The following is a 15,367-nucleotide window of genomic DNA, read 5'->3' as shown; positions in this document are numbered from 1 at the left end:
ATTGATGCATTGCATTGGTCCAGAGCAAAATCGGAAGCTATATTATCAATACACGTTTGAGAGCCAGGTGCAAGTCTAGTCGCGTCGGTGATATGTAAGTTATATGAGTTATATGAGTTGAGTAAATCAACCAATCTAGACCGGGATATTGTATCTCTCAGTACGTCTATATTAAAATCTCCAGAAAGAATTCGTTTATACTTTGGAAATTTTCTACTACAAAATTCTAACAACTTATTGAGCTGTGTAAAAACGAATTCTTTTCGTTTGTGAGAGTATAGTCTCTCACAATATGATATTCTCTCATTGTTTCAAATTACGCAAATTGTAGGAAAATAGTTTCCATATTTTCATGATCAGATACATCTTACTTTGAAACCATTCTGAATTAAATACCAGTTATTGGATATAAAGCTGATTGGCTCAAGTAGGCCTATCTCATATCCATAATGTTCTAACAGTAAATATTTGCTAATGATTCAATCGATAATTCTATTATGTTCACCCAGCATCACAGTATTATGATGTGACGTGGAGCTGTAAATGTAGCTTCATCACTAGCTGCTTCTTTGAAAAGTATTTTTTTAACCACGATAATTCATTGAAGAGTCTTTAACTAGAGGGATGGATTTCCACTTCATATTTTTACTTGGGCTAACCATTTGGGGATATCAAGGGTGAGAGTAATATTAATATGTTTAAGAACCAGTATCACTTTTTTATTAAATGAAAATACTAAGAAATTGTCAAAAACCACAGATTTATTGATAGTTAGAAAGACCGGTTTCGGTTTTTACACCATTGTCAATATCTCTCATAAACATTTTTTTCTTCAATTATAGCTTCAACAATGCATAGCTTGAAATAATTTTAGAACAGTGCAGAAAACGTGACATTTTTCCGAAAAAGTGACATTTTTTCCGAAAAACACGAGACGAGGAATTTATTATGGTTCTCTTCTTAAAAAAAAGTTGAATGAAAACCAGTGAATTGAGAATAAATTGGACAAACTTTGATTTTTATACTAGCATTAATGAAACTTTTGTGTTGAAGCAGTTGCAAGAGACAATTTTTCTAAATTCTCATCAATTTTATAATATCGAAGAATGATCATTATCATTTAAATTTGAAACCCAAAAATGAGGATCCATGGTAGAGTTCACTGGGCATCCTATATGATGTACTATTCGAGGCATTCAATTATTTTCCTCAAGCTTTTTCCTTGATTAACAATGATATCTCTTATAAAAATCACGTTATATTGAGATCAATTTCAGCAGCTTGAATCTGTTCTCCATAATAGGTAGTAGAAACTTCTCATTTTTTATGACTTTTTTATGACAACACTTGTGATTTTTCCATGTTCAACTCATAGACCGTGATGATGTACCCTGTGTTCTTAACACTCCTTCATTGAAAATATAATTTTATAGCACTGTTTATAGAGTTTTTATATTTTAATATGCAAATATTTTTAGAGTGCTATTTATCCTATACTATTAAATGAGCAATTTTCTGTTTATATGTTTAGATATTTAGATGTTTAGATGCTTTTATCTTTATATAATTATATATATCTGTATGTGACCGGATCTCGAAAACGGCTCTAACGATTCTCACGAAATTTGGAACAAAGTAGGTTTATGATATGGAGATTCAATTGCACTAGGTCTCAACCCTGGGATAACTCGTTGAAGGACATTGAAAAAATAAATACGTCCGTGGAAAAACAGCTGGAAATTTTGTCGTCTGTCTATACCGTAATGGAAGAGAGTGAACGAGTGCATGTGTGGGATCATCCAGCTCATCTCACAAGAAAAAAATTCAGGAAGAGAAACTTATTTTCGTTTATTTCTCTTTTTTTTAGAAAACATGTTCACTTCAGAAAATCCAAAATAGTAACTAGATGCTGTTAGTGTAGAATAGTAGATAGTATATTTACAAATATTGTAGCAAACAAAGTATATCATTCTAATTCGAGTTCATAGCATATCTATTTGTAATTGATGATGTGTTTGTTGTTTGAATTGTGAATGAATATTGTTATTTTGATGAGTGATAGACGCTTAACCTACATTTTGATTTGGACTGTGGTATAATTATTGAAAAGGGACTGTTTTGGGCATAAGCCTGTTTTGCCTCCTCATATAACTGTAAAAATAATTTTACGACTGAGAAAATGAATAAATATATGAACGATAAATTCAATATTTCGTTATTACAAATAACGAGAAGCGAAGCTCGGTCCCCCGATATTTAATTCAAGATAGCACTCAACAACATTTCTTGGGTTGATACCATATTAGGCGTCTGTCAGACATTTTCAGAGTCAGCCGAGCAGAAAACTCTCCGATTGGCTGGCTGATTGGGTTGACTCCTGAAAAACCGTTCAAAAACGCCCAATATGGTTTCGCCCTCAAACTCACGTTCTAAGGACGTTTATCTCACCTAAAATTAAAAAAAATGTCCAACAGTTTTTGTCCTGTGAATCAGGTTGGAGCAAGCAGCCGCTTGTAGCGTGCTTCCAGGTGGTTTTCCCAAGTGTTTCCAGGTAGAAGAGGACAGTAGCTCAAACCATGAGAGGAAAGTGAGGGAGATAGATTACAGAACACATGGCCAGAACATGATGTATGGATACAAGGTGAACCCAGATAAGGCGGATGATGTGAGGCTGGGGGAGCAATGGCAGGAGAGAATCGGTTATGTTTATGATGTCGTTATGTAAGTTAACATGATTCTCTGAAAAAGTGTTCTTTTTTATAGCAGTAGATGAATGGATTTATGTTATTCATGAATGTACTTGATCTTATACCTGTACTTGATCCGAAGTATTGATATCCCTAAAGAGACACACTGGGGTGTTTCACACCCCAGGGATTTTTCTTTTCTGTTCTGCAATTGACAATATCAAACAGATGGAAATTTTTGCCCAGTCTAAATTAGGTTTGAAACATTGTCAACTGCTCTCCACCACTTTCAGTCAGTAATAGCATTCTACAAGGTCATCAGCTCATTTTGCTCTTCGATTGGGGTGTCTAACACCCCAGAGTGTCTTTCACGTAGGACTTTTATCAAATACGTTTTTACAAAGATTTACTTGTATTGACCACTACGAATGTGGTATGGGATGATGGATCAGATTGGAACAAATGCTATGATTCTCTATATCTTGAGGTTCAAAACAATAAACTGAAGGAAGGTGAGTTTCTAATGAAGTTGTCATTGGCAATGATCAAGCCATTCCTTCAAACCAGGATAGGAGCTCCAACATTTAGGAGGAACAAACGTACTTCTAAAATTAGTATAAATATTGATAAGCAGTGCTTTACTTTCGATTTCTGTATGAAATGAAATGAAAATGGAATGAGAATGAAATGAAATAAAAATACTCTTTATTATGCGGAGTCAGGACTAGAAAGTCCTTTCTACCACTCAACCTTAATTCCAAGTGTATGCACTTGGAACAGAATTGATTAAGAAATGATGAAGTATGGGCTAAGTACTTTTTTCTCTATATTTTTCCGAGAAACATGCAAAATTAAATTGGGGTGTTCAACACCCCAGTGTGTTCAATGTGTTAGCATAAAGTGAGTGTGTCTCTGTAGGGATATTGTGATATTTATGTCGAGTGACTTTTGTCAATACGATTTTGTTTTTGACAATAAAAAATTCTTGATTCTTGAATGATAGGGCAGATAGAAGAGCAATGGCAGAAGAACGTCGGTCTTTATGTAAGTTAACATATCTAGAAAAATGATTGATTACACTAGTAGTTCTGTGAACAGTAGACCTCACGCAGTATTTTCATCCACAAGTACCTGATTGAAACTATAGACCTTATGTAAATACAGCAATAGACTGGCTTCTCCACACATCTGTGTAATCAACTGTCAGCTGATTCATGATGAATAATTTATTCTATAGTCTGATTTTTACTCTAATATTGGCGTATGAAGGAGGCTCCTTTTTCCTTTTATATTATCCTTGAAATGCAAAATTTCCAAAAAAACCTTGTACATACGTCGACGCGCAATAGTAAAAGGAACATACCTGTCAAATTTCTTGAAAATCTATTACCGCATTTCACCGTAAATGCGCAACATATAAACATATAAACATTCAAACATGCCAAACCGTCGAGTTGAATCTTAGACCTCACTTCGCTCGGTCAATAAAGGTTAATTGATTACATGAAGGTTGATTGATTACATGAAAGTTAATTGATTACATGGAGGTTAATTGATTACATGGAGGTTGATTTATGAATGCATGCGTGTATGATGAATGAATTCTTGCAATAATGATTATTTCCTGTGAATGAATAATCTGCGATTATTGATTGAATGACTGAATGAATAGGAAAGAATTGGCCTATACATGTACGGGATAACAAATTCACGAATGACGCATCATCACGTCTGAACTACTCAATTGATTAACTTTGAATTTTACTTCCATATTCTTAATTTACGGAGGTTGGTTATAGGGCTCTTTTAAATTCTTCAAGATTTTAGAAGGTCAAGTTTTTCAATTAGATCCTTGCGGAGCACGGGTTACCTGCTGATCGAAAATAAAGAAACTGCTGAATCAGAAGAGTTCGTATTATCTTACTTTGCCTTTGAAAATTATGTATTGGATACTATTAAATATAGATTGTAGACTGTCTTGTGAGGACCACGTTGAGATGGCAGTGGGGAAAGATAGGAGAACAACGCTGCCGATCCTATGTCGTGTCAATGCCTTCTATAAACGGTTGCTGATACTGGTTTATTGGTGTAATATTAACTGTTCATTCTCGTTTAAAATAATCAAATATATTCTACCAAGCAAGAAATTATATTTTCTAATGACATCATATTGAATTGCTATAATCGAGGTTAAATGTTTTGTCAATTAATTATGTTTCAACATTGTTAAAAACGATCTGGCAAGAGCAGAGCAAGAAAGAGATAGCGCTCTATCAGCTTTGTTGAATGATAGACAAGGCTAGCAATACAATTGCTAATCAAACACTGCCATTATAACATGGACCTCATACTATAGGGTTAAGTCACTCTGTTTATTTATTTATTAGGTTAGCACAAACAAGACAAAGATCGGGAACGAAAAAAAAACAGGTTATTGTACAAAACTTCTTCAATTTCCTAATTTAGTTTCAAATTGCCCAAATATTATACATAAGACAATTCATTTATTGGGACAATATAGAAAAAAACTGTTCAAATATCAATTACGCTCTATAAAGAGCGATTTATCTAATCATATATTTAGATATCTCATAGGATACAAGTGAGATTTGATAGCAGATGCCTACAAGCCAGAATATTGTGAGTGAACCCCAAATCATCAAACTTATTTCATATTTTCATTTCACTGTTTTAACTGTTATTGTCACAATTCATTTGTTTTATTATCTATACTGGTAATTAATGTTTGACAAGGTGTCAGAGAGATTTGTCAGAAGACGCTTGCTAGACGGATATGGCGAGCGAAGCGAGCCCGACGGCTAGTACTATAATAAAGGAAAAAACTGGCTTTTACACGTACGGAATAGGAAAATTATGTTTGACGCGTCGCATCACGTATGAACTGGTCTGATTAATTTGAAATTTTGCGTACAGATTCCAGGGATGGTTATAGGCCTATTTTTAATTCTTCAAGATTTCATTACATCACGTTTTCAGTTTGTCAAGTTTTAAAATAGACCCTTGCGGTGCACAGGTTACCTGCTAGTACATAATATAGTAAGATTCACGTTTAGCTGTCAACATTGTTTATGAGTACCACTGATGCTTCCCATACAGCCAATGAGATGACAGTTTGAACCAACGAGGAATGACAGTTCGAAGTAAATCTCACTAGAGATTGTCCAAAATTGTGATTATTTTACAATGATGCTCTTGAATTCTGAAGAAAACAAGATTTGAGTTGAGTCTAATATAGGTCGGCCAATTTATCTTGTTCTTGTTTTTGTCCTTGGTCTAGTGGAGAGTGGAAATAACTCAGACTGAATTAAGTTTAAGGCAAATGTATTTTCGTAATATTCAAATTATATTTTTTCAGGGATTCTACGGCTCAACTCACACTCACGCGACTCAGGTCGAGAAGAGACTCGACTCTAGTCGAGAGCATGTGTTTTCAAATGTTGACAGTCGCGGAGACTAGAGTCGACTGGTCTGAGTGTCACCATTTGGAAACATCATGCTCTCGACTAGAGTCGAGTCTCTTCTCAACCTGAGTCGCGTAAGTGTGAGTTGAGCCTAAGAGTGTAAGTTCAATATTTCAAAAAATTCAGGTCACTGTCGATGTACAGTCATGTACATCGTGTATTGTCACATGACAATATATGGCAATGATTTGACCATGTGTATGTGTTTTTATTACATTCAATATTTCAATCGAAACTTGGTTATAGTCACTTCAAATTCATCTGGATTTTAAGTTACTAATCATGAATGATTAATAGCATAGAGGAACAATAGCGTAAGTAGATATCCCATGGTATAGGGCGTTTATGTCGTAGCTTTTACTGTTATCTCAAGCCGATTACTGCCGATTATTGTAGATTTTTACTGATTTGACCGGGTTAGAGTGTATTAACGGCACAATATGAGAGACGACCAGCGTCATAAAGCTTCACGGGAAAATAACTACGTGGACTATCAGCTTGAGATAACACTAAAAGTTGCGACATATACGCCCTATACTATGGGATATCTACTTACGCTAATGTTTCTCTATGATACAAGTGAGATTCGATAGCAGATGCCTACAAGCCAGAATATTGTGAGTGAACCACAATTTATCAAACTTATTCCATATTATCATTTCACTGTTTTAACTGTTATTGTCACAATTCATTTGTTTTATTATCTATACTGGTAATTAATGTTTGACAAGGTGTCAGAGAGATTTGTCAGAAGACGCTTACAAACCAGAAATATGAGACGAAGATGTACGACTACAGAAGAGGGAAAACCGTACCTTTCAATGTGATAGGAGAAGCGCCAGTCACTAGTTTGTTCGTTATAACCAACAAGGAGGTGTGGCAGTGCACTGTTAAGGTAAGTCAAATTTGGGAAAATGAGTTGAAATAGTATATTTCGCACCTAGAGCAGAACATGAGATTTTTCCGGCTCGAAATCGGTTTCCAAGTCCGATGCCGTAGGCCGAGGACTAGAAAAGATTGAGAGCCGGAATAGTATATTTCGCACCTAGGGCCGAAAATGAGATATTTCCGGCTCGAAATCGGTTTTTAAGTCCGAGGCCGTAGGCTGAGGACTAGAAAAGATTGAGAGCCGGAAATACATTTTTGCCCATGGTGCGAACGCTATTTTTCGCCACACCAAAAAAAAACTTCCCAATATATAAGAAATTAAAAAATAAATAAAATTCAAACAGCCTATTTTGATAGTTTGAATCTTGGTTATGACAACTTTCACTGTCAATTAATTTCAATATTACTAATTAATAATTTACATAGTGACAATATTTTTATACTATTAATATTTCGAATAATTGTTTGAATTTTTATAGCTCGCGCTTTGCACCTGGTGCAATATCTCATGGATAGATGGATGAATAGAATTTTCATTACTATTTTGAAATAATGTGATTAAAAAATTAATATAATTGCATATTTCACAGTTTTGTCTCAAAATATATCTAAAAAATTGATTGAAATTTAAATTACGGTAACTAATATAAAAAATAGCTAATAAAAGTCGAAATTCATCGACAAAAAAAAATGTCGCTGACCGAGGTTCGAACCTAGATCATGTTTGTAATTCACTGAGCTTTGAAGTTCTGATGTATTACGCCTTAACGCTCTCGGCTATGGCGTATTGTTGATCGTGAGGGCCTGTAAGTCAGGTAACATATGTAGGCTACTATAATATAGTGTATACGGCAAACTTGAAGCCGGTTTGCCGGCATTTTCACAACAAAATATTGCTCTGAAAAAAGTTAAATCATAGAGAAAACATTCGAAGATTCAATCTTGAGTGGACCTAATTTTTTCTCTATATGGTTTGATATTGAAGAAAAATTATCTAAAAGTTTTAATAATGAATTACGGAAAATTACTAGGAATTTTTCAGTCAAGGCTGAGTTTCACCAGTAGGCTTACCTTAAACTTTAGATCTCTTCTGTATTTTCCTATTATTATTGTTGATTGTATTGCATTAAGAAGTGGAATTCGATAATAAAAGAGAAACAATTATTACTCTACCTCACTTTTAAATATTGATACAATCATTTTACTTTGATTTCAAATTCGATTCTTCACTTTTAAATACTTGCGATACGTACCTTTCTGACAATGGACAATGCAGCCAACATTATATTGTTGAGGCTATGGAGATATCATCGTATTCTATTGTTTGATATCAAAAACACAATAATAAATATTAAATTATGAAACAGTAATTCATAATATATATTATAGACATGATACCGCGATTCATGATACATAATTATATAGATTATTACAGTCGTTATGAGATTATCTCTATGATTTTTGTGAGATCGGACACGATCAGCTGTTATTCAAGGTCATTTTACAGCCCTAGGGCCGTAAAGTTTTACCGGCCTGGTCGGAAAACAATCACTTTCGGCCTCTATATGACTCACGTAAACCAGCTCATTTCATCCAAGTGTGGCGAAAAAACATTTTTGCCCGTGGTACGAGAAATATTCGCCACACACAAAAATAAACAATATATATATATATATATATATATTATATATATATATATATATATATATATATATATATATATATATATATATGAGAATAGTTGTTTACTAAGCACTTCCGAAAGCAGAAGTGGAAGGTGATAGCTCTAGCAAATCTGAGGTAATCTGGATATCGGGAAATCGTCCAAGTATTTTTATTTTTTATCTGATTTGTAAATAACCTAAAAGATGATGTTCAATTATGTGGAAGGTTAAGTTTATACTTTTTATTCTTTCAAATGACAATAAGATGATATTATTATAAATGTTTTAATTATTGAATAATGAACACAAATAATGGAAAGTATTTTGATCAGCTGTTATTTGATCACCTTTCTTAGTTCCATGTTAGCGGCTGGAAAGGGTACTCCTTCCGGCCTAAGCCGGAAAGAAACCTGTTCTGACGTCAGACGAGAGTCGTCTGCAAACAATGTCTTTCAGATCTACGTAGGGACTGGAAAACAGCTGCTTTCTGTGCAGTGTGGCGAAAATTATAAAACAACTATTCAAGCTGGATTCAAATTTCAAAACTATTTCCGAATAAATTTGGATTTGAAACAACTTAATGATGTAGGCATACAGTGAGGATCACGTTATAAAGTCAGCAACTGATTAGCATTAGTTTGCCATCCTTGTCTGTCATTTGACAAAGCAGATAGCTCTATCCTTGTCCAAGTCCGCACTGTTGAGGAATCGCTCTTAGGTTATGAAGAAGTACAATGAACTACCAGGATATTTATTCTCAATCATTGGAATGTATTACTAGTAGTTCTGTGAACAGTAGACCTCGCGCAGTTATAGACCACAGTTTCCTCTAATACTGTCCATCAGAGTAAACTATTTCCTGTCCTGTCGTGTCGGAAATATAGGTTTCGGTGTATAAACGACTCATGGCTGTTTGGATTGTTGTATCGACAATGCTAATAATTTGATGTAAACAGCCATACTACTATCATCAAAAGCTTACCGAGTTGAAAGCAGAGAAAAGTCGGGAGAAAATACTATGCTATTTCAAGTTGCCTCACTTCATGCAATAATTAATAGTACACACAACAAAACTGTTTTTTCACGAAGTTACATTGAGATATTGATATATTATTGAAAATGTATGGAAAAATAATATGTAATGTTCCTGAATTTATGAATAAACTCCTCTGGATGTGTCGTCCAACACCCAGAGAAATTAAAAAAAAAAAAATATATATATTGAATTGCATGCGTCATTGCATGCAATTTATAATCCACTCAACAGCTGATTTATGATCAATAATTCTATAATCTGATTTTTACTCTAATATTGGCGTATGAAGGAGGCTTCTTGTCCGTTTATATTATCCTTGAAATGCAACATTTTAAAAAACCTTGTATACACGTCGACGCGCAATTTAAAAAGGAACATTCCTGTCAAATTTCATGAAAATCTATTACCGCCTATCGCCGTAAATGCGGAACATATAGACATAAATATAAACATAAAGAGAAATGCAAAACCGTCGACTTGAATCTTAGACCTCATTTCGCTCGGTCAATTGATAATTCATGGGGAAGATAATTATATTCTCCTGATGGATTTGAATATTTAAGATATGAATACAGAATTTCAACTCCTCTTAGTTATTCTCCGTGAATATATATATATTTTACGCTGGTAGTCATTCATACTGTGCCGTTCTTAAGGTGCGTACAGACTTTTGCTCTGTTCCGCAACCGAACGTCACTGGAGCAGAGCGATTGATGATCGACCGGGGAGCAAGAGTGGAACGCGAGAAGAGCTAACATCTCCCGTAACGTTCATGATCGGTTCGAAGGTTCGAATACAGAGCGGGGGCGGAGCGATGGCGGAACGAGGGCGGAGCGTGCGCGGAGCGGGTTGGAGGCGCGTATAATATCTGTACGCAGCTTTACACTCCCACCCCAATATAAAGCAGTAATAATAGAAAGTAGTCGGCTCGAGTTAACAAAATTCTGCGTGAAATTTGGAACATAAACAACTCATACCCTGGTATGCTATATTTTCCCTATGCCAATAGTTATTATTTCTATTGAAGGCACAACGACCAGGCTATGAGAGTTATCAATGCACGAGAGTAGTGACAGAACTGGTGAGCAAGGAAATAATTGGACAATTGTATTTTTTTGATGGCACAGAAGTGGTCACTATACCAATTCCTAGCACAGGTGAACAAAAGCCCAATACCGCTGTTGTCAAAGAAATCAAGTATCTCCATCCTGAGACTAATGCTGTTTTGAAATATGGTAAGTATTATCTGTCATCTATAATATAATTTTTTCCTACAGTTACGTTGAAAAGTGGCCATTGCTGCACTGATTACAGAACGCAAAGAATCACTTTTCCGCTCTAGTGCGGGAGAAATTTTTCTGCACTCCAGATTTGCAACATGGCAACGCAAAATACTTAGTAGGTTATATGGAGCAACAGTGCAGCAAAATCAAAATGAAGTTGGTAACAGTGACTGCTGTGGCTGCTATAGTGAGCAGAGGTGCAACCAAGCACAACGCGCTAATTATTACTATTATATATTATAACCAAGGACAACGAGGACTTTAGGATTTTAGGATTAAGGTTTTTATCAATAATAAAATTACACAGAAAAACATTTGATGCATTTCAGGCAATTTTACCCATAATTACCCACTTTTCATATTTAATGGTAACTGTAGGAAAAACTTAATGTGAAATACGTGCGCAAAGTTCCTCTGCTGCACTCAAGAAACCATTCCGTAAACGTTTCTTTCGGTGCAGCAAACTGTCACTTTGCGCACTAGTTGCACAAATAACTATTTCGGTCCTTTTTCAAGATTATCGCTTCAATATGTGAATATACTCTATAATTTAGAGTGATAAATCATGTCATGTCAACAAATTAGATTATTTTGATAGAGTCTATTAAAATTTCTAGATGATATTTTTATTTCTCGCGAGATACGGTAAGCTGATTGAATGATTACACAGCTGATCTCCCACACAGGCACACGCATCTTCTGTTATCCACAGACGACCAAATTATCATCTGTTCTTCCAAGAATGAATTATCCTTTTCATGTCCCTCAGCGAGTTTTCCCAAGGATGAGACCTAGTGCAATAGAATTTTTATATCTTAAACCTACTTTGTTCTAAATTCCGTGAAAATCAGTAGAGTCGTTTTCGAAATCCTTTGACATAAATAGCCAGATAACCAGATATAAAAATATAAACAGACGTACAGAAATTGTTTGCTTAATATAATAGGATTTAGGAGAGGAATAGCACAAGGTTACCTTATATTTTCTCTCATTTTGATTACGTACTCACTGTATTGATGAAAGAATAAAGATTGGAGGAAAAATAGAAAATAAAAATAATAATGAAGGAAATAATTGGCTTATACACGTACTGGTTAAGATATTCACGAATGACGCATCATCATTTCTCAGCTACTGTACTGATTAACTTGAAATTTTTCATTTGGATTCTTAATTAACCGTGGATGGTTATAGGCCTATTTTAAATTCTTCAAGATTCCAGTAGATCAAGTTTTCAGTTTGTGAAGTTCTTGCTTAGACCCTTGCGAAGCACGGGTTCACTGCTAGTAATATTATGAAGGAAAGAATTGGCTTATACACGTACTGGTTAAGATACACACGAATGACACATAATCACGTCTCAACTACTGATTAACTGGAAATTTTGTATATAAATTGTAAATTTACCGAGGATGGTTATAGGCTTATTCTAAATCCTTCAAGATTTCAGTAGGTCAAGTTTTCAATTAGACCCTAGGGGAGCACGGGTTACCTGTTAGTCTCCAATATTCCTTGTCTTTCATCCTGTATTAGTCTGCTTATTTCCATAGAGAAACAATAGCGTAAGTAGATATCCCATGGTATAGGGCATTTAAGTCGCAACTTTTACTGTTATCTCAAGCCGATTACTGTCGATTATTGTCGATTTTTACTGTGAGCGGGTAAGAGTGTATGAACGGCACAATATGAGAGAATACCAGCGTCATAAAGCTTCACGGGAAAGAACTACGTGGTCTATCGGCTTGAGATAACAGTAAAAGTTGCGACATAAACGCCCGATACCATGGGATATCTACTTATGCTATTGTTTCCCTATGGTATTACATATTACCAATGGATAAATGAATATATTTTCATTGTCATATACGAAATATTTCTTTCCAGATGGCTACTTAGAGTTCTTTGAGCCAGAGGACTCCCCACATCAAGGGTAAGAGGGTTTATCAGACTTCACCCGACATTCGGAAAGTCTTAATTTTCTATTATATTTTCACTTTTTTTAGTTGAGCGTATCATCTAGTAGTTAAGTTTCAATTTCCTTAAACAGTATTGGTTCAAAGCAGTGTTTCAGCTTTCAATTAAGTCAAGGATTCAGTAATTTGTTCCAATTTCAATTTGAAACTGGACAACTCATTTAGAAAATTTTGTTCTCCACTGAAATTTAAATTTTTTGATCACTCAGTTGTACAGTGAGGTCCATGTTATAATGACAGTGGAGAAATATAGGAGAACAACGTTGCCGCACCTCTGTATTGTCAATGCCTTCTTTAGACGTTAGCTGATACAGGTTTATTGATGTAATATCAACGGTTCATTCTCGTTAAAAATAATCAATTATATTTTATTACGCAAGAAATTAAATTATTCAATGATTCCATAATGAATTTTTATAATAAAGATGAAATATTTAGTTAATTAATTATTCTACATTGTTAAATGACGATCTGGCAACAGAGCAAAGCAAGAGAGAGATAGTGCCATCCGCTTTTTTGAAAGATAGACAAGGATAGCAATACCATTGTTAATCAAACACTGCCTTTGTAACATGGACCTCACTATAAATAGACAAATTTTATTATTTTTCTCAATTTAAATTTTTTCCAAACTATGAACTTATTGTTCCAATTCCCATAGAATTTATCTTTGATTAGTATTCCAACAACGCAGTTATTTAGTTCATATTAATCAAATATAACTTGTTCTTACAATGTTATCATATTTCGTAAAAATAATTACCAGCAATAGAGGAAAGAATAGATTAAAATATTTTTAATAATAATAATATTCATATGTCTTTCAATGGTTAGGAGTTCCTGAGGAAATTTCACCTCGCCTTAATATATCATTTAAGCTTCAAGACTGTCATTCTTCAGCCGGGGCCGACATTTTAACGTAAAAAGTGTTTATTTTTGGTAGCGTTTTTGAACGTCTTGGGAGAGAGCGTGTACCAGGTGAAGGCGAAGTAGAGGATTATCAGAGAGATGTCTTCTATAGAACTGAAGTTCCCGAATCTTTCCACATCAATCATCATAATCCTGAGGATGGACATATTTTCACTGACGATCAAAAACCTTATGGAGGAATTGGGAGTGTTGAGGACAGAGCTATGTGAGTAGAAAACTTTCTTCATTTTGAATTATTTTTCCAATATTCGTCAAGAATTGATAGGAAATTTAAATTTGAAAATCTACTCTGTGAAAATAATTGAGGACTAAAAATTTTGTGAAGGGAACAACTACAAGATTCAACCTATTTCGGACTAAATTTTTTAGTAAGAATGGACTAATTTTTAGAAAAGTGAAACCATAACCCTATTTCGGACTTTTAACATGTTATCTAAATTTAGGAGAGAAATAGTACAAGGAGTATCCTTAGTTTTTATCTCCCAATCAGTGCTACTTTGTGAAAATTATGAATAAATTTAATAATAAAATAAATATGTATAACCATAGAGAAACAGTAGATATCCCGTGGTATGGGGCGTTTATGTCACAACTTTAATGTTAACTCAAGCCGATTACTATAGATTATTGTGAATTTTTACTGTTTTGGCGAGGTGAGAGTGTACCAATATGAGAGATACTGCACAATATGAGAGACTACCAGCGTCACACAGCTCTATGGGAACGAACTACGTGGACTATCGTATGGCTTGAGATATCAGTAAAAGTTGTGACATGAACGCCCTATACCACGGGATATATTTTTCTTGTGTAGTTGAGAAGTTAATATTGTGGTAATTATTCATATTGAATGAAAAAGACTAAGAAATTGTTGAAAACCACAGATTTATTGATACTTAGAAAGACCGGTTTCGGTTATTACACCATTGTCAATCTCTGATAAACAGAGATTGACAATGGTGATAAACAGGGTTTATCAGAGATTGACAATGGTGTAATAGTCGAAACCGGTCTTTCCAAGTATCAATAAATCTGTGGTTTTTGACAATTTCTTAGTCTTTTTCATTCAACCACGGGATATCTACACCTTACATTGTTTCTCTATGGTGTAAACTCATCTAAATTTGGGAGAGGAATAGCACAAGGTACCCTATCATTTTGATGATGTATCTATATATATAAAAGCGGAATGGCACTCACTCACTGATTGACTGACTGACTGACTGACTCACTCACTCACTCACTCGCATAACTAAAAATCTACCGGACCAAAAATGTTCAAACTTGGTAGGTATGTTCAGTTGGCCCTTTAGAGGCGCACTAAGGAATCTTTTGGCAAATATTTTAACTCTAAGGGTTGTTTTTAAGGGTTTAAAGTTCGTCTTTTAGCATGTATATTCTTCTTCTCCCAATCTCTTAATTAT

At 34.5% G+C, this 15,367-nt stretch overlaps 1 protein-coding gene across 1 annotated transcript; it reads left to right on the top strand.

Annotated features, from left to right (window-relative positions):
* The first annotated feature begins 549 nt into the window (after positions 1-549).
* LOC120353626 lies at positions 550-14,152 on the top strand. The gene is made up of 6 exons (XM_039438168.1): positions 550-677; positions 2,494-2,721; positions 6,901-7,064; positions 10,785-10,992; positions 12,925-12,970; positions 13,957-14,152. The coding sequence occupies exons 2-6, from the start codon at positions 2,703-2,705 to the stop codon at positions 14,150-14,152; spliced, it is 633 nt and encodes a 210-aa protein (XP_039294102.1). The 5' UTR covers positions 550-677; positions 2,494-2,702.
* The last annotated feature ends 1,215 nt before the right edge of the window (positions 14,153-15,367 follow it).

Source organism: Nilaparvata lugens, chromosome 11 (genome assembly GCF_014356525.2).
Source record: "Nilaparvata lugens isolate BPH chromosome 11, ASM1435652v1, whole genome shotgun sequence".
Taxonomy (NCBI): domain Eukaryota; kingdom Metazoa; phylum Arthropoda; class Insecta; order Hemiptera; family Delphacidae; genus Nilaparvata; species Nilaparvata lugens.
This window is presented reverse-complemented; position numbering and strand designations above follow the sequence as displayed.

Bases quoted from the DNA above. Each gene is read 5' to 3' on its own strand.
- LOC120353626 (XM_039438168.1), top strand. The intron at 7,065-10,784 runs GTAAGTCAAATT...TTTCTATTGAAG, and splicing joins TGTGGCAGTGCACTGTTAAG to GCACAACGACCAGGCTATGA. The intron at 10,993-12,924 runs GTAAGTATTATC...ATTTCTTTCCAG, and splicing joins TAATGCTGTTTTGAAATATG to ATGGCTACTTAGAGTTCTTT.